At 38.0% G+C, this 24,406-nt stretch overlaps 1 protein-coding gene across 1 annotated transcript in view; it reads left to right on the forward strand.

Moving 5' to 3' along the window:
• Positions 1 to 24,406, forward strand: part of LDB2 (LIM domain binding 2) — a 164,971-nt gene that overhangs the window by 56,476 nt on the left and 84,089 nt on the right. Inside the window, exon 2 of the mRNA XM_011984101.1 lies at positions 20,233 to 20,405. Within this exon, the coding sequence (XP_011839491.1) occupies positions 20,370 to 20,405 (36 nt within the window). The 5' untranslated portion in view covers positions 20,233 to 20,369. The remainder of the gene's footprint in view (positions 1 to 20,232; positions 20,406 to 24,406) is intronic.

The raw sequence follows: 24,406 nt of genomic DNA on the forward strand, positions 1-24,406 counted from the left end.
TAATAATTAAATTATAAAATAACTAACAACAGTCAACACATTATCTATCTTGACTTGTACCAATGCAAAATTCAGTCATCCAACAGATATTTATTTATGAAATGCCTACTATGCATTCTGAGAGGATAACCAGTAACAAAAAGACATGATTCTTCCCTTTCTGGAGCTTGTATTCTTGTTGGGGGAATGGTTGATACAGTAACAGGTATGACATAATGTGAGTATCCACGAATGTCAGGAAGAAAAGTTAATTAGGGTAAGGGGGTAGAGTTCGCCTGAGGCAAGAGCATTTCATGGATGGTTTTATACCCTCTGTATAACATCCCCATGAGGTTGCTTCTGTTCTAATTCCCATTTATCCAATGAGAAACCTGAGACCAGAGTGATTAAGGAACTTGCCCAAGGTTACACAGCTAACGTAAGGCAGAGCAGGGAGTCAAGTCCTAGGCAGGGCTGCTGCAGGTCCCCACTCTTGACCCCATGACCCACTACTGGCAGAGGCTCAGGCCTAATGAGGCCTGGGAGGAGGAATCCTAGGAGGGTTCCCTAGACCTTCTTCTTTTTAAATTTTTATTTATTTACTTATTTATTTCTTCTAAAAAAAATGGGATACATGTGCAGAATGTGCAGGTTTGTTACATAGGTATACGTGTGCCATGGTGGTTTGCCACACCTATTGACCCATCCTGTAAGTTCCCTCCTTCACCCTCCATCCTCCAGCAGGCCCTGATGTGTGTTGTTCCCCTCTCTGTGTCCATGTGTTCTCAATGTTTAACTCTCACTCATGAGTGAGAACATGTCGCATTTGGTTTTCTGTTCCTGTGTTAGTTTCCTGAGGATGATGGTTTCCAGCTTCATCCATGTCCCTGCAAAGGAGATGATCTCATTCTTTTTTATGGCTGCATAGCATTCCATGGTGTACATGTACTACATTTTCTTTATCCAGTCTATCATTGATGGGCATTTGGGTTGGTTCCACGTCTTTGCTATTGTGAACAGTGCTGCAATAAACATATGTGTACATGTATCTTTATAGTAGAATGATTTATATTCCATTGGGTATATATCCAGTAATGAGATTGCTGGGTCAAATGGTATTTCTAGTTCTAGATCCTTGAGGAATTGCCGAACTGTCTTCCACAATGGTTGAACTAATTTATGCTCCCACCAACAGTGTAAAAGCATTCTTATTTCTCCAAAGCGTCACCAGCATCTATCATTTCTTGACTTTTTACTAATCACCATTCTGACTGGCTAAGATAGTATCTCATTGTGGTTTTCATTGCATTTCTCTGATGATCAGTGATGTTGATCTTTTTATCATGTTTGTTGGCTACATAAATGTCTTTTTTTAAGAAGCGTCTGTTCATATCCTTTGCCCACTTTTTTTGAGGGGGTTGCCGACTTAGGTTTTTGTTTTTGTTTTTGTTTTTCTTGTAAATGTGTTTAAGTTCCTTGTAAATTCTGGATATTAGACCTTTGTCAGATGGGTAGATTGCAAAAATTCTCTCCCATTTTGTAGGTTGCCTGTTCACTTTGATGATAGTTTCCTTTGCTATGCAGAAGCTCTTTAGTTTGATTAGCTCCCATTTGTCAATCTTGGCTTTTGTTGCAATTGCTTTTGGCATTTTTGCCATGAAGTCTTTGCCCAGGTCTATGTCCTGAATGGTGCTGCCTAGGTGTTCTTCTAGAGTGTTGATGGTTTTTGGTTTTACATTTAAGTCTTTAATTAATCTTGAGTTAATTTTCGTATAAGGTGTAAGGAAGGGGTCTGGTTTCAGTTTTCTAAATAGGGCTAACCAGTTTTCCCAGCACCATTTACTGAATAGCAGATCTTTTCCCCATTGCTTGTTTTTGGCAGGCTTTTCAAAGATCAGATGGTTGTATACTTGTGGTGTTATTTCTGTGGTCTCTGTTCTGCTCCATTGGTCTATATGTCTGTTTTGGTACAAGTACCATGCTGTTTTGGTTACTGTAGCCTGTAGTATAGTTTGAAGTCAGGTAGTGTGATGCCTCCAGTTTGTTCTTTTCACTTAAGATTGTCTTGGCTATACAAGGTCTTCTTTGATTCCATATGAAATTTAAAATAGTTTTTTTCTCATTCTGTGAAGAATGACAATTGTTGTTTGATGGGAATAGCATTGAATCTATAAATTACTTTGGGCAGTATGGTCATTTTCTCAATATTGATTCTTCCTATCGATGAGGATGGAAGGTTTTCCATTTATTTGTGTCCTCTCTTCTTTCCTTGAGCAGTGGTTAGTACTTCTCCTTGAAAAGGTCCTTCACATCGCTTGTTAGCTGTATTCCTAGGTATTTTATTCTCTTTGTAGTGATTATGAATGGGAATTCATTCATGATTTGGCTCTCTGTATGCCTATAGTTGGTGTAAAGGAATGCTTGTGATGTTTGCACATTGATTTTGTTTCCTGAGACTTTGCTGAAGTTGCTTATCAGTTCAAGAAATTTTGGGGCTGAGATGATAGGGTTTTTTAAATGTAAACGCATAGTAGGCATTTTATACATAAACATGTTTCGGATGACTGAATTTTGCATTGGCACATGTCACCTGCAAACAGAGACAACTTGACTTCCTCTTTTCCTATTTCGATACCCTTTATTTCTTCTTCTTGCCTGATTGCCCTGGCCAAAACTTCCAATACTATGTTGAATAGGAGTGGTGAGAGACAGCACCCTTGTCTTGTACCAGTTTTCAAAGGGAATGCTTCTAGCTTTTGCCCATTCAATATGATATTGGCTGTGAGTTTGTTATAAATAGCTCTTATTATTTTGAGATGTGTTCCATCAATACCTAAGTTTATTCAGAGTTTTTAACATGAAGGGATGTTGAATTTTACCCAAGGCCTTTTCTGCATCTATTGAAATAATCATGTGGTTTTTGTCTTTGGTTCTGTTTATGTGATGGGTTACACTTACTAATTTGCGTATGTTGTATCAGCCTTGTGTCTCAGGGATGAAGCTGACTTAATCGTGGTGGACAAGTTTTTTGATGTGCTGCTGGATTCAGTTTACCAGTATTTTATTGAGGATTTTTGCATCAAATTTCATCAGGGTTATTGGCCTAAAGTTTTCTTTTTTTATTCTGTCTCTTTCCGGTTTGGGTATCAGGATGATGCTGGGTTCATAAAATGAGTTAAGGAGGAATCCCTCCTTTTCAGTTGTTTGAAATCGTTTCAGAAGGAGTGGTAACAGCTCCTCTTTGTATTTCTGTTACAATTCAGCTGTGAATCTGTCTGGTCCAGGGCTTTTTCGTTTGGTAGGCTATTAATCACTGCCTCAATTTCAGAGCTTGTTATTGATCTATTTGGGTATTCAACTTCTTCCTGGTTTAGTCTTGGTAGGGTGTATGCATCCAGGAATTTATCAGTTTCTTCTAGTTTATTTATTTAGAGATGTTTATAGTATTCTCTGATGGTAGTTTGTATTTCTGTGGTGTCAGTGGTGATATCCACTTTATCATTTTTTATTGTGTCTATTTGATTCTTTTCTCTCTTCTTATTAGTCTAGTTAGTGGTCTATCTATTTTGTTAATTTTTGTCAAAAAACCAGCTCCTGGATTCATTGATTGCTTGGAGGATTTTTTTGTCTCTTTCTCCTTCAATTCTTCTCTGATCTTAGTTATTTCTTGTCTTCTGCTAGCTTTTGGATTAGTTTGTTCTTGCCTCTCTAGCTCTTTTAATTGTGATGTTAGGGTGTCGATTTGAGATCTTTCTAGCTTTCTGATGTGGGCATTTAGTGCTATAAATTTCCCTCTTAACACTACTTTAGCTGTGTCGCAGAGATTCCAGTACACTGTCTGTCTGTTCTCATTGGTTTCAAAGAACTTACTGATTTCTGCCTTGATTTCATTATTTACCCAGGAGTCATTCAGAAGCAGGTTGTTCAATTTCCATGAAATCGTGTGGTTTTTAGTGAGTTTCTTAATCCTGAGTTCAAATTTGATTGCACTATAGTCTGAGAGACTGTTAGTTATTATTTCTGCTCTTTTGCATTTGCTGAGGATTGTTTTCCTTCCAATTATGTGATCGATTTTAGGATAAGTGCCATGTGGCATTGAGAAGAATGTATATTCTATTGATTTGAGGTAGAGAGTTCTGTAGATGCGTACTAGGTCCGCTTGATACAGAGCTGAGTAAAAGTCCTGGATATCCTTGTTAATTTTTTGTCTTGTTGATCTGTCTGATACTGACAGTGGGGTGTTAAAACCTCCCACTATTATTGTTTGGGAGTCTAAATCTCATTGTAGGTCTCTAATAACTTGTTTTATGAATCTGGGTGCTCCTGTATTGGGTGCATATATATATATAAGATAGTTAGCTCTTCTTGTTGAATTGTTCCCTTTACCACTATGTAATGCCCTTCTTTGTCTTTTTTGACCTTTGTTGGTTTAAAGTCTGTTTTGTCAGAGGCTAGGATTGCAACCCCTGCTTTTTTTTCTTTTTTTTTTTTTTTTTTTTTTTTTTTGCTTTCCATTTGCTTGGTAAATTTTCCTCCATCCCTTCCTTTTGAGCCTGTGTGTTTCTTGCATGTAAGACTAGTCTCCTGAGTACAGCGCATCAATTGGTCTTGACTCCGTATCCAATTTGCCAGTCTGTGTCTTTTGATTGAGGCATTTAGTCCATTTACATTTAAAATTAGTATTGTTATGTGTGAATTTGATCCTGTCATCATGCTGCCATTTGGTTATTTTGCCCACTAGTTGATGCAGTTTCTTTGTAGTGTCATTGGTCTTTATATTTTGGTGTGTTTTTGCAGTGGCTGGTACTGGTTTTTCCTTTCCATATTTAGTGCTTCTTTCAGGAGCTCTCGTAGGGCAGGCCTGGTGGTAACAAAGTCCCTCAGCATTTGCTTGTCTGGAAAGGATGTTAATTCTCCTTCACTTATGAAGTTTAATTTGGCTGGATATGAAACTCTGGGTTGGAAATTCTTTACTTTAAGAATGTTGAATATGGGCCTCCAATCTCTTCTGGCTTGTAGAGTTTCTGCTGAGACATCTTCTGTTAGTCTGATGGGCTTCCCTTTGTAGGTGACCTGGCCTTTCTCTCTGGCTGCCCTTAACATTTTTTCTTCATTTCAAACTTGGAGAATCTGATGATTATGTGTCTTGGGGTTGATCTTCTCATGGAGTATCTTAATGATGTTCTCTGTATTTCCTGAATTTGCGTGTTGGCCTGTCTTGCTAGGTTGGGGAAATTCTCCTAGATAATGTTGTGAAGTGTGTTTTCCAGCTTGTTTCCATTCTCTCCATCTCATTCTGGTACTCCAATCAATCGTAGGTTCGGTCTTTTTATGAAGTCCCGTATTTCTTGGAGGTTTTGTTCATGCCTTTTCATTCTTTTTTCACTATTCTTGCCTGCATGTCTTATTTCAGTAAGGTGGTCTCCAAACTGATATTCCTTCTTCCACTTGGTCAATTTGGTTGTTGATACTTGTGTATGCATCGCAATGTTCTCATGCTGTGTTTTTCAGCTCCATCAGGTCGTTTATGTTCCTCTCTAAGCTGGTTATTCTAGTTAGCAATTCCTCTAACCTTTTGTCAAGGCTTTTGCTTCTTTGGGTTAGAACATGCTCCTTTAGTTCATCATAGTTTTTTATTACCCATCTTCTGAAGCCTACTTCTGTCAGTTCATCCATCTGATCCTCTGCCCACTTCTGCGCCCTTGATGGAGAGACGTTGCAATCATTTGGAGGAGAGGAGGTACTCTGGCCTTTTGGGTTTTCAGCATTTTTTCATTGATACTTTCTCGTCTTGGTGAGTTTGTCCAGTTTCAGTCTTTGAGGCTGCTGACACTTGGATGGGGTTTCTGTGGGGACCTTTTTGTTGTTGATGCTGTTGTTGCCACTTTCTGCTTGTTTGTTTTTTCTTTCAATAGTCAACTCCCTCTTCTGTAGGGGTGCTGCAGTTTGCTGGAGGTTCACTTCAGGCCATACTCATCTGATTCGCTCCTGTATCCTGGAGACGTCACTCAAGGAGCCTGGAGGGCAGCAAAGATGGGTGTCTGCTCCTTCTTCCAGGATCTCTGACCCCAAGGGGCACCAAACTGATGCCATTAGGATGCCAGTAGGGTATCTGACAACCCCTGTGGGAGGATCTCACCCAGTTGGGTGGCACAGGTAGCAGGACCCCTTTAACGAAGCACTTTGACCCTTGGTGGGGAGAGTGTGTTTCACTGGGGGGAAACCCTCCCATCTGTGCTACCCAGATTCCTCAGAACTACTAGGAGGAGAAGCTAAGTCTAGTGGTCTGCAGAGACTGCAGCTACCCCTCCCCCTCCGCCTAGGGGCTCAGGCCCAGGGAGATCTGAATTCTGTCCCTGAGCCTCTGACTGGCGTTGTTGGAGATCCTGCAGGGAGGCACTGCCCACTGAGGGAGAATGAGTCAGGGTTGGGCCTGAAGAGGCACTCTGGCCGCAGACTTCCATGGCCGATGTGTTGGGTTGTGGGGACATGGGTTGGGTTGTGGGGACATGTGTTGGGACCAAGCTGTCCAGCCTCTCTGGCTCCAGCAGGGGAAAAGCACAGCCTGGAGCTATAGAAACGGGTGCCACCTTTCCCCTACCTAGGGAGCTTAGGTTGTTAGCCAGCTGTGAGTCCCAGTGCTGGCTGCTGCCCCTCCCTCAAGGAGCTCAAATGGCTTAGGCAGCAGGCAGCGGCAGCAGGTGCTGGTTGCCCTCCCCCGGGGAGTTCAGTAGGCTTAAGCAGATTCCACCTGAGAGGCTGTAAGAATCTGCTGGTTCTGGGGTTGGGACACTAGACACCGGTGGCGTGGGTTCGCAAGTGGGATCTTCAGATCTGTGGGTTGCACAGTTCTGTGGAAAAAGCAGTTTCCTCAGCTGGGTAGCACGCTCATTTACCGTCTCCCTTGGCTGCGGGGAGGGGGTTCCCCTTCCCTGCGTGGCTTTCAGGTAGGCCACCGCCCCACACTGTTCTTCCTTCTGTCCATAGGTCACACCAGCCTTCTAGTCAATTTTGATTGGAGAACATGGATACTTTGATTGCTAGTGAAGGATTCACTCGCTTATTATGGTTTTTTCTGTGGGAGCCTCCGAACGCGGCTGTTTCTAGTTGGCCATCTTGGCCCCGCTCCCCAGACCTTCTTATTAGTTTCTATTGATGACAGAAGAGAGAGAATGAAGCCAGAGAGAGAAGCCTGAGCTGTGACCTGCAATGGAGCAGCCCTGCCCCTGACTTGTGTGGTCCAGTAGATGTCCGGTGTTCCTCTCTCCCTGTCAGAAGGCCTCTCCTCCTGGAGGGGATGGAGTGCAGACCGTTCAGAGATGTCATTCATCTTTAGGAATGGAGCCCCAGTCCCCAACTGAAAGGTGATGGGACAGCTTCAAGGAAGGATGATGGGATAGTGGTGGAATGTCCGGTGTGCTGGTTGTGTGTTTAACCTGTGCGAGACATTAGTGACGTGCGTAAGCACCGGCACCTGGGTCCAAGGATCAGGTTGACCAGGGCCATTTCAGAACGCATAGAATGCCCAGAGGCCGCTTTCTCTTGCCTAAGTCCTAAGGTTTTGCCGAAAACCTGCACACAGAATGTCAGACCCCACAGCTGGTGCCCAGGCAACGTTTCAGACTTGGGTGGGTATAATTGGGCTGTTCCGTCCTGCTGCCTGAGAGCCTATGCAACATTAATTCCCTGTCGGAACGGTTGTTCCTTTTCTTGTAGACAATTCAAGGGTCAGGAGCACAGCCCCCTGTGGACTCCTATGGAATGTGAATCTGACCCTTTTTTTACTGCTTCTCATTTCCAAGGACTTTTACTTCCTGTAAAATGCCCCTGCAATGCTGACCTGGCATGCAAATAGAGTCTTTTTTTTGTTGTCTTTTTTTTAAAGACATGTGATTTTCTGTATGGAGTTGGATGTTTGTGAATCACGCACATATAGTATGATAAAGTAGAAACCCCATCAAAACTAAGTTATCTTAGATAGACTTTATTTTTTTACTTGCAAAACTCAAAATTAACTTTAAAAATGAATCTTTTAAAGTGATCACTCTAAAACCATAAACCATGTTCTGGACTAGAACACTGACATATGAAAATTCCAGGTACAGGGCCCTAAAACCTTATTTCCCTGTTTTTGTGGTCTTGACTCTCTTGAACCTGAAATGAAAGTGGCCTTACCTCTGTGTTAGAAACCCGTGAGTATGCATAACAGGTTTGAGATTGGCAGACTGTCCAAATAGGTGTGCCAAGTCCACATTTATCCACTTGCCAAACATCTCATAAGCAGCTATTTACATCACAAATGTGGCATGATACTGAAATGATCAAGAAACATTCTCTGCCTTCAGGGAACTACAGTCACTGAAAGGAAGACAATAAAATTGATGATCACAATGCAGTGTGATGAGTCCCAAAGTCTGTGCATAAACAGGGTATTATGGGAGTGATAAGTAGAGCTAACATGTGTCAGGCACTGTGCTAAGCACTTTGCGTGCATAGTGTCGTTAATACTTGCAGCTGCCCACTGAAGCAGTTATTGTATTGCCATTTTGTAGCTAAAGAAACTAGGGTTTAGAGAGCATAAATCATTTGTTCAAGGTCACAGTATGAGTAAGTAGCACAGCCAGTGTATGAATCAGAAACTTTCAAAGCAGTGCTCAAGTTTATGAACACTTTAAGAATACAAAGGAGAGAATGAGACTCAAAAGGGCAGTGAGGATGGTGCTGGAGCTGAGACTTGAGGATGCCTAAGAGTTTGGATAAAACAGAAGAGACCCAAGCAAGGCCCCCCGGGTGGTGGATGCTGAGTGAGCAAAAGTTTCAAAGAATGCAAGTGCATGGCACCACTAAGGAAGTAGATGAGATTGAAATGGCATTGAGAAAAGAGTTTGGGGGAGAGCCAGTTTATTATTTTAATTCTACAAACCTTTCTTTTGACCTCAAAATCCTCTTTCAAGGGTCATATTTTATTAGCTTCTATTTTAGTAACTGCTTAACACTTTAGAACGAACATCTTGTATAATATCCAACCCTGAAGAAAGGGCCAGTTTTACCCATGTCGGCCTTCTCTCTACAGTAAGGAAATCACTTCTCTGACCACTCTTAGAATTGCTAATGGTTGATGATTCCTGGTTTAGATTAAACTGGAAATTACACACATATGTCTGTTTCTCTGGCAACATTTCTCTAACCCAGGTGAATCACATTGATATTAAAACACAAAATTCAATGAATTAGGGTGTCCCCATTGGTTTGAGTTGGAGAAGTCCTGATAAAACATATTGAAATAATTTTATAAGAATTCTTAGAGTTTGGCAACTTTGAAAAATAAAGGAGTCAATTTTCTTTTCTACTTCTCTAGTCTGGAATAATTTTTCCATGTAGCCAAGTGAATGGATTTTGAGTAGAAAACTGCAAACCATCTGAAAAGGCCAAATGTAAATTAGTCACTTGGAGCAATAACCACATGAGCTGGATGCCTGTCATTAATTATTTACCTTTATCATTTACATGCAGATAAACTTTTGAGTACTTGAGGGCTGTCACTTTGTGAGGGACTTGCTTTATGATCTAAATGGCAAAAAATTAAAAACTTGACAATATTAAGTATTGGTGAAGGTTGTGGGTGAAACAGGTATTATCAGGGCTGATAAGGAAGTAAATTGGTAACAGCATTTTGAAGGACAATTTCTGGTACCTAGTAAAATAAAATATATATTTCCCTTTCTCAGGGTCTACCCTATTGAGAAAAGAATGTAAAACAATCTCTCATGTCCCTCAACATGGGAATATGTAGGTAACTTTGATAGAGCCATACTCTAGAATACAATGCAACATTTAAAATCAACGAATGAGTCTTCTTATGTACACTAACATATTTAAAGCTGAAAATGTATTATTGACTAATAAAAGAAAACTCCTGCCATATAAATACATTTAATATAACTTTGTGTAAATAAACACAAAATAAAATGAAACAATATAATTTAAAAATCTAGAAGGCTAGGAAACATTGATAAAAAGGTGACCCAGGAAGTGGTGAAGGCACTGAGATTGGTGGGTATAGGGTGGTCAGGGAACCTACACTTACTGGTAACTGTTTTACTTAACCCTAGCTGTTTAAACAACTAAAGTTTGATATTCTAATGTCTTAACACCATAGAAAGGTATTTTTTGCTCCAAAGTCCAAATGAGTTCTCCCCAAATGTGGCAGCTCCCCCTCCTGGTGGTAATTTAGGAAACCAGAGGCTCCTCCGTTTCCTGACTTCTCCATCCTTAGGGCAGTGAGTGGGGCGGGGAGGTCTCTGGAATCTGCCCACTGTGTCTTCAGTGTCTGAATGTCAGAGATAGGGAGATAATGCACCAGTTACACACAGAATGATTTTACTGGCCTGTCTGGCAGTGGGATTTCCCTTCTTGACGCCTATTCTGTTGAACAAAATGAAAACAATGGAAGTGTCCATTAGGCACTGGCCACAACTCTGTCATAAGACAGCACTGAGCTAAAAGGAAGTTTGAGGATTCTGTAAGGTCTAGCTCAACACCTGGAGAAAAGAATCAAATTTATTGTGACGAGCTAGTGAGTACCTGTGAGAGTAATATGGTTTTTTTCTTTTTGCACATGTATTACTAATGTGACTTAAGAACTAATTATAATTAAATCAAGACATAGAAATTAACCAACATTGATTGATTAAAAACAAGTGTTCCATTTTATTCCACCCTAACTCCAAGTAAGCTATGTAGTTTTACTTCTCTGATCATGGAATTTCTCTCCTATTAAAAGGAAGGTGTGGAAAATAATCATAGATAACCTAATTACTTTTATTAAATAATTCTCAGCATTTTGTATTTTATTTTTTTCCACATCTGTTAAGTGCCATTCATGATCACTAATCAAGAGCTAATCAGTATTACCATAGTTGAGATCATCCTACTCGAATCAAAGAAACATGTTAAGTATGTTCCTTTTTAATGATTTTTTAAAAAAACATGGAACTAGCTAAAGTTGCATTTTAAGACCTTTAGGAATCCACTGGGATTAGGAAATGCTGCTGGGAATTACTGGACTAAACCTTTTGCTGGCCCTATCTTTCTAACTTAGCATCCAGCAAGTGGCTCAAATAGGGCACTGCTTTTACTGACATTTGTGAAAGGAATGAATTAATTCACAAGTTAAATTTATCCAAAAATGTGGTATATGTGTGCATAAGAGAACGTGAGGTTTATGCTAAGAGTAGAAAAGGTATTCAATAATTGATAATATATTAATGAATAGTTTTCAAAAGGAAAATTACTTTATTACTGAAAAGGCATGCAGTCAAATTAGACGTTTATCAGGATTAAAAAGAAAGAAGTCATAAAACCAAGGAATAGAATAATTGTTTGTTTTTCTTTCCATAGTAAGTAACAAGATCTCAAATCAACATTTAGTACTTCCCCTAGTCCTAGATACATTCCCTAAAACTATCAAGGGGAAAAAAGAATGCCCACTACTTCCCTCATTATTTAAATTTTTTTCTGAACGTTCTGTTTTTTATATATATATATACACACACACACACACACACACAATATATATATATACATATTTTCTCATCTTATTGCAATGTTATTGCAATATATATACATTCTTATATATATATTCTCATGTTATTGCAAGGGTTAGAACAGGACTATATATAAGAAAGGAGGATCTATATATAGGTAAGGAGAAAGGGAATAAAAATATCAGTATTTGGGAATAATAGATTATTTGGTCCAGAAAACTTTTTAAAACCTTCCCAAAACACTATTAATATTAATGAGTATTCAGTTAAATGCCTGGGTTACAAATGGAAATACAATTTTTAAAATTCCATTAACCATTTAGCATAACTAAAATATTCAAGGATCTTAAGAAATGTTAAGTATCCAAATATAGAAAACTGCAAACCTCAGAGGGTGCAACGTATTTTTTGGTGGCCAGGCACTATGGCTCATGCCTGTAATCCCAGCCCTTTGGGAAGCCAAGGCAGGAGGATCCACTGAGGCCAGGAGTTCAAGACCAGCTGGAGCCCGTCTCTATAAAGAAGTAAAAAATTTAGCCTGTCATGGTGGCACCCGTGTTCTCAGCCTACTTGGGTGTCTGAGGCAGGAGGATTCTTTGAGCTCAGGAGTTCGAAGTTACAGTGAGCTATGATCGTACCACTGCACTCCAGCCCAGGTGGCAGAGTGAGACCCTTTCTCTAAAAGAAAGAAAAGAGAAAAATTAGGGAATTTTTTAAAGATAAAAATAAAGATTTAAACAACTGGACATGCATTTCATATTCCTTTATAGGAACATTGGATATTGTAAAGATGTCAACTTTTTCTTAGTACATTTAATTTAATTTGAATCAATCTCTCTCCGTGTTTCTTTTTTGAATTTAACATAATTACTTTAAGATTCATATGAAGAATAAAAAACAGAGTACAGTTATGACAATGCTGACACAAAAGAGTAATACAGAGGGCAAAAATAAATCTACCAGATGTAAACTACATCCTAAAATTTTAATAACTAAAAGGATATTGTACCATCATAAGAAGAGAGCAAGAGCTCTGTGTAATGGAGTAGCTTATCCAGATGAGATCTTCCAAGGCATAAATATATAACATCTGACCAAGGCAGCAGCCTAGATGATGGAAATATACCACCTTCTCTAACTAATGCTGTTGCTTCTCCTGGGACCACTCTCTTCCCCCACCCTCTGTGCCTGATTAACGTCTCTGCATCCCTCAGCTTGGGTCTTTCTCTGACACCTCACTCTTTCCCCATGGACTCTGTACTATCTTTATGAGCCATTAGTAACAGAGCATGGACTTATTATGGAAGTCGTTAAAGGACTTCAATTTCATACTTACAGGGTGCTTGATTCATACTAAGAAGTCCAGTTAGAAGGAGGTCTCCATTGCTGTGGACTTCTCCTGTACAATGTTATTGTCAGTACTTTGGATCAAAGTTGAAAGAGTTTTGCCACCATGAGAGACACACATCTAGAATAAATAGCCCATAGTATCACTGACAGAATTAAGACCCAAAATAATCTGAATATGTCGAAGTACTGGGTTCAATTAAATGAGATGAATTCTATCAGGTTTACATGTAAGCTCCTATGACTTGGGACCTATAAATTCACACATTTATTGCATTGACTCATTCATTATTGTGTGTCAGACAATGGGGAAACAGGAGAGACAAGATGGAGCCATGACACACTTTTAATTGGTGAATTAGTGATGCTAAGAATTGCTTGATCAAAAGCTCTGTAGCAGCAGGAATGGGGTCTGTCTTAGTCATCTTTGTTTCTCTAGCACTTAGCACCTAGTGTGAGATAGGGTGACTGAAGTCTTGGTCAAGTTATTAAAAATTTGGTAGGTAGAAAGTGGAAGAAAAAATGCCTATTAAATTTATAAGAGGATCAAAAATTTTTATGGCGTTTTGAGACCATGTTGGCAGCTGGAAGTGCATTTAGGAAAAACAGAGTAAATTATATCATTGGCTAAAATCTTTCAATGTCTTGACATTGCACTAAGGATAAAATGGAAGCCATTTGCCATGGTTTAGAAAGTCCCACATAATCTGACCCTGCCTCTTTCTGTGACCTCATCACTATCATCTTGTTCTCTTTGACCACCCTCCTGCCACAAAACCTTCTTTCTGATACCATGACACACCAAACCCGTTCAATCAAAATTCATTCTTGTCTTAGGGCTTTTGCCCCTATGGTTCCTGGGCCTGGACCTCTTTAATTCCAGATCTTCACATGGCTTTGTTCAATTAGGACTCATCTCCATCATCACTTCTTCACGGCAGCCTTCCAGACTGGCCAATCTAAACTAGTTGGCCTTCCCGAGCCATCAGGTTTATTCTCTGTCTCCTTACTTGTCTATTCCTAGCACCTAGAACAATATCTGGCCTGTAGTAGTTACTTAATAAGTATATATGAAATAAACAAATCTTTGAAATAGCAAGACAGATCATCAGAGAGAAAATATTCAAGTAAATTAGTTTGGTTGAGAAAATAAGGCATATTAGAATGAAAGTTATGCCAATTTATAAAAGTAAAATTAATTAATTAATTCAACTTGCATTCCCTTCATCAAGAACAACGAGATCTACCTTGAACTAGTATCACCCCCATCACAGGTCAAGCATATTTTACTTCTATTGTTTTGGCTATATATAATGGTTATTTACCATAAATGAAATCATCAGTCTTATTTATCTCACTCCTAGGAGCATATTCATTTGCAGGTCAGCATAATGCATTTACTGATTTCTGAATACAGATAAGTTTAAAGTTTAATGACTCTTGGTGTTTATTATGTATCTGAATAATAGAATTTCCATTTGGATTTTTGACATATAGCAGAACTGCAGTAGCTTTAGCAGAACCACATAAAACTACCCAGATTTAGCCAACGAATTTATCTATTTTCATGTTTAGATACAAATTCTTTAAATCCTAGTATAGTAAATAATTTTAATATAATTAAAATATTTGCCTAATTAAAAACATATGCTTGGTTATATGGTTCTCTCTTTTCAGAGTTGCAAAATCATCAGCTAAATAATGATCATATGTCAAATGGCATTAATATATTGTCAGTTACAAATTTTCCTCTTACTTCACATTTTATTAAAATCAGACTCTCAACCCCTTTTATTTCTTGGAAGCGAATTGTCTTTGAAACACAGAAATTACAGGCATTTAAAATTTTAATTTATGCCCCCAAATTAAAAAGTCTCACATTAGATGATGGTTTCTCAAAAGACTTGTAGAACTTCAGAGCACTTAAACATAAACTTGAGAGTTGCAGTTTGGTAAGGGTATTTACCAAGAGCTTAGAGTTCCAGCTAACAGACTTCTAGAGAGTTAGAAACTCTCAAAATAAGAAGCAATCACTACGTTGATTTCCCTAAAAGTATTTGTGTATGTCTGTTTTACCACAACCTCACCAGGTTTATGTTTTAATCTTTTTTTTTTTATTATTTTAACTTTGTATTTCAATAACTAGTTTGAATATTTTCCTATGTGGTTATTTTCTACATGCAGTTTCTTTCACGTGAATTACTTATAAACATCCTTAAGAGTTTTTTTTTTAATGCATTTCATAATTACTAAAAGAGATAAAATGCTCTAAAAGGCAGACCTTCTGCTTTGGGGAGGATGCACAGTAGTTTATGTCTTCTTTATGATCTCCCAGCTTGTATTACACCATTTTGTTTCTAAATAAGGAAAAAAGTTAGTTAACATCAATGAATATCCGGTAGATATCCTAATATCTACAAGTAATACCTACAAGAAAAGATAGAAGCTAGATCCTGCCTCCACCACACCATCACCCTATCAACTTCCATAGCAAGAATTTCTGGGGAGTAGGGATGGATGTAAACAAAACAGAACAACAGTGAAAATCTCCCTGAGGAGCTTGAAGGCAGGGATCCACAGCACAATTAGCTATGAATAAAATCTTAGCTATTTCTGGACTAATCATATTTACCTATAAAGTGTAGGGTATAATTTAAACATTGTTTATATACATTTCAGCACCTGAATAATTTAATGTATGATTTTCTTTTATCTTTCATGAATACATAGATAAATAATGCATGGTATATTTTACTCACCTAACATCACAGAAAATCTTCCTGTGTTATCTGGCTCTCCACACTTCCCAACTTTTGGAGCTTTGATCTAAATGTGTTAGAAAAATACCATCGCCATTATAATCTACTATAATCTTAATCTCACTCCAACAATATTAAAAATATAAAAAATTAAAATTTAAAAAAATTTTAAAAAACAAAAGAAGACATAATCCTTTTCATAGGAGCACAATGTAGATTTATGTATATCAATATTTAAATTATTTTAATTCCAGGGATAAAAGTATAAATGTAAAGTGTAACTTTGACATGTGAATGTAACAGTATAAAATCTAAATAGATTTGGAACTGGTGTGGCTGTCAAGTTAGGTGACCGCTGAACCTACATCTGAAATGTTCACTGATTTAGTCATTTTTATCTGACTGTGCAATGCAGTGGCATGGTTGACTGCATTAAAAGAACTTGCTAATCTCAGAGCTTCAGAAATGATAAAATTGTACATCGAATTCAGGATACAGGAGATACTGATAAAGAGTTCAAAATCATAAATCCAGTTTTATCAGCGATCACATCATGTTATAGATACTTAGATACTTGCTACCTCTCCTGATAGAAATGAATTTGAAAGGCAGGGACAAAAATCTAATTCAAATTCAAAAATGAATCTGAAAGAGAGGGACAAAAATTTGTGTTTGCAGCATCGACCATCGACCATGGAGCTTTATACCTACTCCAGGTTCAGTGAATGTTTACAGAAGAAATTGATGAATGATCAATAGAATGATTTCTTCAGGTGCGTGGGATTTTGTTCTGGCTGACTGTCCCATTCACTGCACATTATTTATGTATTGCACATTGCGTGCGTGTGTGCATGGTGTATGCGTGTGTTTCTTGTATTTTTGATTGCTCTCCTTTGTAGAACAGAAGCTGTTGGCAAGTATAGTCTCTGTGGGAAGCAGAATAGTGCCCCCTGCAAGATATCTGGGTTTGAATTCCTGGTATCTGTGAATGTGACCTTACATGGCAAAAGGGGCTTTGCAGATCTCATAAGTTAAGGATCTTGAGATGGGAGATTATCCTGAATTCTTTGGGTGGATTCAGCGCAATCACAAGGATCCTGAAAGTTAAGAGGGAGGCAGAAGAGGAAGTGAGAATGATGCCTCGCCAGGCCCCAACTTCCCCCTGTGAGTTTTGAAGATGGAGGAAGGGGCCCCATGAAAGGTGTGTGAACATCCTCTAGATGATGAAACAAACAAGAAAATAGATTCTCCCTGAGAACCTCCAGAAAGGAATTCAGCCCTGCTGACAACCTAACTTCAGCCCAGCAAGCCCTATGTCTGATTGTCGGGACTATGAAATAATAAGTTTGTGGTGTTGTAGGCCACTACGTTGGTGGTAATTTGTTACAGCAACAACAGGAAACTAATACAATCTCTGACACCTTTTTAATCTCCTGCAGCTTCTAACACTGTGTGTTGCACGGAGAGTCAGTTATCTCTTGTAGCTGATCGCTCTCATCACTTCCTCTTTATTCTCTCAGTGTTTACTACTCTGTCCATGCCGGAAGAGGACTGCAGTGGTCAGGATTTCTCTATTTGCAAATGACAGAAATCCAACATGAACCAGCTTGAGCCAATTAAAAAAAAAGAAAGAAAGAAAAGGAGGGGCACACCTCACACAAGTATGACCTCTGAGGGATGGCATTGGCTTTATTCCCAGCTGAGACTAGGGCCCATCAGCCCACGAAGCCTCTCTGTCAATTTGCTTTGCTTTTCTTCTGTATTCAGCCTCCTATATTTCCATGACTTGCAAGTTTTTCCTGGCAAAACTTCCCTCTTTCTTTCAGGGAAGAATTCTTATTTGACTACCTTTGTGGGTAGTGTGGTTGAAAATTATCTACTGACACATTAAAAAACACCCCAACATGTTGGCTTAAAATACAAACATTTCTTTTATTTACTTATGATTCTGAAGTTTGTGCAAGGCATGTCAGGGACAGCTCGTCTTCCCTCCATGTGACACCAGCTTGAGGCAGCTCAATTGGAGCTCAAGGATTCACTTCCTGGACAGCTTCTCCCATGCAAGTTACTGCTGTTTGTTGGCTGGAAGCTCAGTTGGGGTTGCTGGATGGAAGACTCAGTTCTCCTTCACATGACCTCTCCACATGACTAGGTTGGGCTTCTCATGGTCTGGCAGTCTTAGAGTAGCAGGACTTTGTATGTAGCAACTGACTTCTTCCTGAGAACAAAGTGAAAGCTTCCAGTTCTTTTAAAGGTGTAGCCCAAAACTGATACAAGGATACTCATGCCACATTCAATTGATTAAAGCAGATCACAGGGCCAAGTTCAGATTTATGGAGAGGAGACTGCATACTCAAGGGCGTGAATACCATTGTCATGGTTTACTGCGGCCACCGGACTGTGGGTTTAGTCTACTATGGTGGATAATGAACCTTTGTGACTAATGGTCTAAACAGGACCATGGAAAAATGGGAGGGCAGGCTCTCAAAGGAAACAGGACTGAAAACAAACCTCCAGTATCCATGGCAACCATTTCCTAGAGTGCTAGAAATTATTCAATAAAGCAAAGCTATGTTTCTCTTTAAGTGTATTTACTATATAATTTGTACATTTTCTGGATTTGGGCAAGTAATTAAAAACTTAGGTTTAAAGTTAAAGACTCTCAAACGTTTCTCCCTTTCAACTTCTATTTTACTATGAATGAAAACGATGGTGATATGTAGCAAACAGTGATCTAAAGGAATTAACTTGTGCAGGATTCGTGATAAATAAAGTATAATGTTCCTAATCCAATGGTGGTTATTTGCCATAACCTTTTTAATGTGACAATTCTTTGGCCTACATCTGCATTTTTATAGTTTGCATTTATTCTCAACAGTATGAATCCCAAATTGTCAAATTACTTAGGCTGATTTATGATAATTAGCTTTAAGTTAGAATATTTGAAATGCATTCAATTAATTTTATCTGTGTAGTGAAGTACAATACGGATTTTAGCATTACAAAGTTTTCTTTATAATATTAGCTATGCATTTGTTAAAGGACATGGTGGACTCAAATTACTCTCATTTGAATTTTATATTTAGAAAATGAGCATGCAGTATTAGAGATTAGGCAGTATTTAGAAAATGCATGTAGAAGGATTATCTAGGATGGAATCACTGAAAATCCTGGAATATTTAGCACACACTTGTTGATTGATTTTACCTGCAGCAAATATGAGGCAATAACAACTGTGTAAATTATTTAGAGACTAGTCATCTGTATGGGGATTCCTTAAAATCATTTCAGAAAACAATTTGGCAGGGTATTTCCTTTATACTTATTTTTTCCAAGTTCATGTACAAAAGAGATATAGATCCATACAAAATGGATTATCACTGATTCTTTTATAATGAAATTAAATATTTTAAAACATTCAAGTGACGATTGGGTGATCTTTCCTAGCTAAAGCTTTCTTCGGTAGTTTATTTATCTTAAACATTATTTTTGTCTTTCAAAGGGTATTATATAGTGAATGTAAGACATTTATTAAAAACCTTGGATTGCTTGAGAGTGCTTTAGAACTTTGCCTTAAAATTCTGATATTATGAGTTGGGATTTCCAGTGTAAGAGGATTTCAAATCACTGCTGAAAAAAGGGCTTGTTAGAGATTTCTAAGCGTCCTATGTCAGAAAGGCCCAGCTACTTACACAATCGCTGAAACTAAAATGGGGCAGGACCAGACACATGGAATGAAAGAGACCAATTTAGACCAAGTGAAAGGGATCAACTTCTCTTAAAATGAGCCTTTTATTCTAGAGAGATATCTTATACAGCTCCAAAAGCAGGTAGAATAATCAGCATTTACATAGTTATGGATCTCTTTGTATATGGAGATGGGAATTATTTTTTAAAGATTTCCATTGTTTAAAGCAGTCAGAGACATCGTGTTGGGAAGAGCAGATATTTTAGGTGTTTATAGACATGCAGTTAGAGACCCCAAATATTTACTTACAAGTCATGTGACCTTGAAACGTTCAAAATAACCTCCTCACCCCCCCCCCCCCCCACCATAATAACATTTTCGGGTATCAGTCCTGCACTCTCTTGGGGTTGTTCTGAAGATCCAATGAGAGAATACCAAAATGCTTTACACACTACAAAGCATTATGTTATTAAAATTTATATTATCACTACTAATAATAAAAATAAAACATGACTGGGTAACTGGCCTATACATGATGCATTTAAAAAGTCCAAGTAGATTGGAAGTGTCTTATTTTTACAAACATGTTCATTCCAAAAGTATACAAGGTCCAAAGTAGTTCATGCATTTCCCTCCTATTATTTTTAAAGTACTAACCCTTATTTTATTGACTTGCAGTGGACACAAAATCTGGAGAGATGACTGGACACATTTTTCCTGAATAGTTGGGGATTATATTTTATTAACTGTAACCCAGAAGGGTCACGGCTGTTTTTAAAGAGAAATTTGCCTCTTGCTATGGTTTCTTGAGATGATCAGTATCTGGTTTTAGGAGGTTTGGCAATGGTGTTGGGTGTGTGGGGCTGGTGGGATATTTTTGTTAATGGTTTGTTTCTCTGTGTTTCTCTCCCAGCTATCGGCAGGACCCTCATCCCCCGTTACTTTAGCACTGTGTTTGAAGGAGGGGTGACCGACCTGTATTACATTCTCAAACACTCGAAAGAGTCATACCACAACTCATCCATCACGGTGGACTGCGACCAGTGTACCATGGTCACCCAGCACGGGAAGCCCATGTTTACCAAGGTACAGGACAGGCTCTGTCACATGCCCGGCTTTTCCTACTCTGAGTGCATTAAAGAATAATAATTATGGTTTTCCTATGGAACCTGGGGCTGATTGCTGGTCTCCCAGATACTTTCAACACCATGAGAGAATATTCCTTGTCTGTGACATGGCTTGACTCTTGGGGTGAACACTGTTCTAAGATGTGTGCATGAGATACTGAGCACATGAAAATCAAAGAGGAGGGAGCCAAAAACTAAGAGGAAGAGAGGTTCTACTGCCTTTTAAATTTTAGTTGCTAGATTAGAATTGTTGTTTTATACAAAATATCTACTATAGCTGAAGGAACATATCCTGTTTTTGCGTGGTCAGCATTGTATTTGTGCTTTGTTACTGAAATAACTTTTTGGAGCTGGATTCAAATTTGAATAAGGGAAGAATCCTCTAACCATGACCCAACTGTAATCTGTAAAGGAACATAAAAACTTTAAAATGTCAATGAAATTAGGGAATTCAATAAGCAGCTGAACAAGTATACCTATAAAAGAGTGAATGAGGGGAGGTCAAGTGTCAGGATCAGATTATCACAATGTTTGAGGCTGAATTCAAAGCCCCATGGAGGCTGTGAAATGAAAAACAGAAGAGACAGATCTTTAACCTCATCTTCTATACATTTTAGATCTACGATCCTTGCCCTACATAGAAAATTGACATATGGAGTGTTCCCTCTCACCAAAGACCTTTCTGGAACACTACAGATAATCTCTTTATGTCTTTTTGCAGGTAGAAGAATTAGTAAGAACAAATATTTAATCACAGAATCTGACAAACAGAAGTTTATTTTAATGAACACTAGTTCACTGCATTTTGACTAACACTCAACATGAAACTAATTTGTGATATTAATGATAGCAGCTATCTCTTTCAGTTCAAAACACAAATGACAACCCTCTCTTTATGCTTAAGAGAGGTTGAATCATCAGGGTTAACTGCAAAAGCCCAATGTATGAAACTGAAGATGCGTTTATTACTTATGCAATTTTGCTGCAAGAATAAAAATATATTTATTCATTGATCTTGTTGGTATAGTTTCATCTCTCCAGTGCCCATGCTGGTGTACAAAACCAAAGGCAAAGGAAATGGTTATAAAATGCAAAAACAAATCATCAAATACCATTGATTCTATGGCATCTTAATTTTGTCAGTAGACTTTTTAAAATGTAGGAAAGGGTAGGGTTTTTCTTTCTTCCTGGTCTAAACAGGCAGAGAGGAAAGTTGTCATTCAGAGACAAAGAAGCTTCACACTGGATGCAGAAGTCCTGGCTGGCAATAGACTTTTGCTACATGGAAAGTAATGATCACCTGAATGATGGTTTAATCTGTCCATGTCTCACTTCATTCTGGAGATGCAGAACATTTACATAATCTTGTAGATCAGAGGGACATGCAAGCCATTCATTTTGCGAGCCATTCATTTCTAGTGTTACAAAGTCTTAGCACTGCAGAGAAAGCCTTTCTCTGCTGCTTCCTTATTGTTTTTTTTTTTTTTTTCTTTTTTCCTCTAGGCTTAGTGTTTATTTTTAGGTAATTCAAGAGAAACATACCAACTCCTTATGCTGTAAGGGGGAAAAAAAATCCATGATAATTAAATTAAAAGCTTTGCTGTAATTAAGGAGTTGCTTCCAAAGCCAGTAGCCATTGAAAATAAAAATGCATTTTGTCGTAGTCCTTTTATATATTTACTCAGTTTCTTTCTTTCTCAGGCCAAAACTGATTCATAAATGAACATAGCTTCTCTGAAGGTTTAGTGCTGAACATTTGGGACTGGTTTTAGATAGAAAAGAATCCCATTCTTCTGACAAATCGATAAAGTGTTATTTTCATTCAAATCCAGAAACTAGGGTTTTCCTGTGTTGCATTCTTTCTTATCCTGAAATTTTCCTCTCAGATGGTTGAGTGGTTTGTTCAGGTGTCTAAGGCAGTCACCAGAAAGACCTGAGCACTCCCCTACACACAGCTCCCTTGCCCCAAGCAGCAATTGTTTGGACCACCCATCTGACGCGACTCCAAGGAAGTATATTTGCCGACTTTTGAAATGAATATTTCCATACCGTGATGAAAAATATCACTTTCTGAGAAATGGAGCTCAGTTACGTGGACTTAGTCCAGATGCTAATTATGCACATTTATTTTTAGGAAATTTGAAAGGATCCATTTTTTTTCTTTTTTTCCTCTCTCGATTTTTTGGTTTTTGTTTTTTTGCTCCTTGGTGATTATTATAATACTCAAAAACCTTTCCAATATTATTGTTCTTATATTAATTAAAAATAACTCATTTACATGTAATAAAATATTATGACTGTTTACTACAAAACAGTGGGCTAATGACCTTTCAGACCTTTTTACAAAGAAAAAGGGTCCAGAAGCCAATGCTTATTTTTAAAGGGAAGCCTGCTATTAGTACTTAGCATACTGTGTGCAGGCAGCATCGCAGTGTTCTAATTTAGGCTATCAATAAACTCTCATTCCCCAAATAGCATTTGACCCAGTGGTTCTGAGTTGCTTTTATGAAAATTTGGTCAACTCGTGATTCAAAAATCAGCTGCAATCCTAATCAACAGAAATATTAACTATTCCTCGGGAGTATCATGAGCATTTTGCAATTTCCTGATACCAGGAACATTATCGATTATGGATAAATGTGTAATTAGAATTTTAAAACACACATTATAAAGCCTTTCTTTTGTGTTTTCAGTTTTTTAATCAAACGGAAAACAAGGTTTAATAATCAGAAGAGCAGACACCAAGGTTTTCAGAATTTAAGACTCCGAGTAATATTTATATTTGAGGATGTGAACATTGGTGGATTCTGGGGAGGAACACTTTCTAGGGTACATTCTTGGGGTTAATTTTAGATTTTACAAACCACAACAAAGTTATGGCCATTACTGGACACTCTTATCATCTCTATAAAGATTGGTTGATGTTTTCTCTGTTCTCAATTTGTTATTATGAAAGTATTTACTACTACAGAGAAGTACCATGGAAGTGCACCCACCAGTTTTTCTATATGAATACTTACTTATGTCTTTGACAGTTCATCCTTCTTACCTTAGCCTGTATACCACATTATATTTCAGAATTTCTACTCTTCTCCTGACTCTAACCAAGTTATAATATCAATGATCAGATCATGTGTGTGTTTGTGTGTGTGTGTGTGTATATATATATATATGTATAATGCATATGTATGTATTTACATATGAAGTACCACTAAGGAAAATACAATGAGCTTTGCACAACTGTTAATCTAAAAGCACTACTCCATGCATGCTGTTCCAAGCATACAAACTAAGAAAATTATATAAACACTCCCACTTAACAAGCACACTTGATTTCATCAAAGCTATATGAGAATCATTGTATTATACAGCTAAATATACAGTCAATATTGCGTTACAATTAGCCAAAGAAAGAAAAGGGTTAAAAAGCTACTGGTTAGTTTGAGAAATGTTCTTTTTTAGTTCTCTTGTTCCTGGCCTAGTCTCAAGCTAGCACGTGATCGGCTGAATGCCTGCCAGCCTCTTTCTTGTTGATCCTCCGGAGACCATCTGTACTGGGGGCATTGATTAGAGTGTGTCTGCTGGGATTACATCTTTTCTGTTGCCATGCCAACTAATCAGCTGATTTTGGTTACCACAGAAACAAAATGTCAGAGCTCACAGTACGGTAACATGAATTCAGCACAACAGAAAATGTTTTCTTAATTGGGGACCCTTTTGATTTTGGATTCCAAGTGAAAGGCATCTTTTTTTTTAAAAAAAAAAAAGGCCGACTTCAGATAAAAGCTACATTAATTGTATTGATTAAGAGGAATGCACAGAATTTTTCTGAAGAGAGAATATGTTAATTCCCTTTTATAGGCTATGCCTGTTTTTTATAATTTCTAAATAGGAAATACGTATATATTTTCTCTTATTTGCCTCCATTCCATTTGCTGGCTGTTGCATGTAAAGCAAATC

This window comes from Mandrillus leucophaeus, unplaced genomic scaffold (genome assembly GCF_000951045.1).
Source record: "Mandrillus leucophaeus isolate KB7577 unplaced genomic scaffold, Mleu.le_1.0 Scaffold261, whole genome shotgun sequence".
NCBI lineage: Eukaryota > Metazoa > Chordata > Mammalia > Primates > Cercopithecidae > Mandrillus > Mandrillus leucophaeus.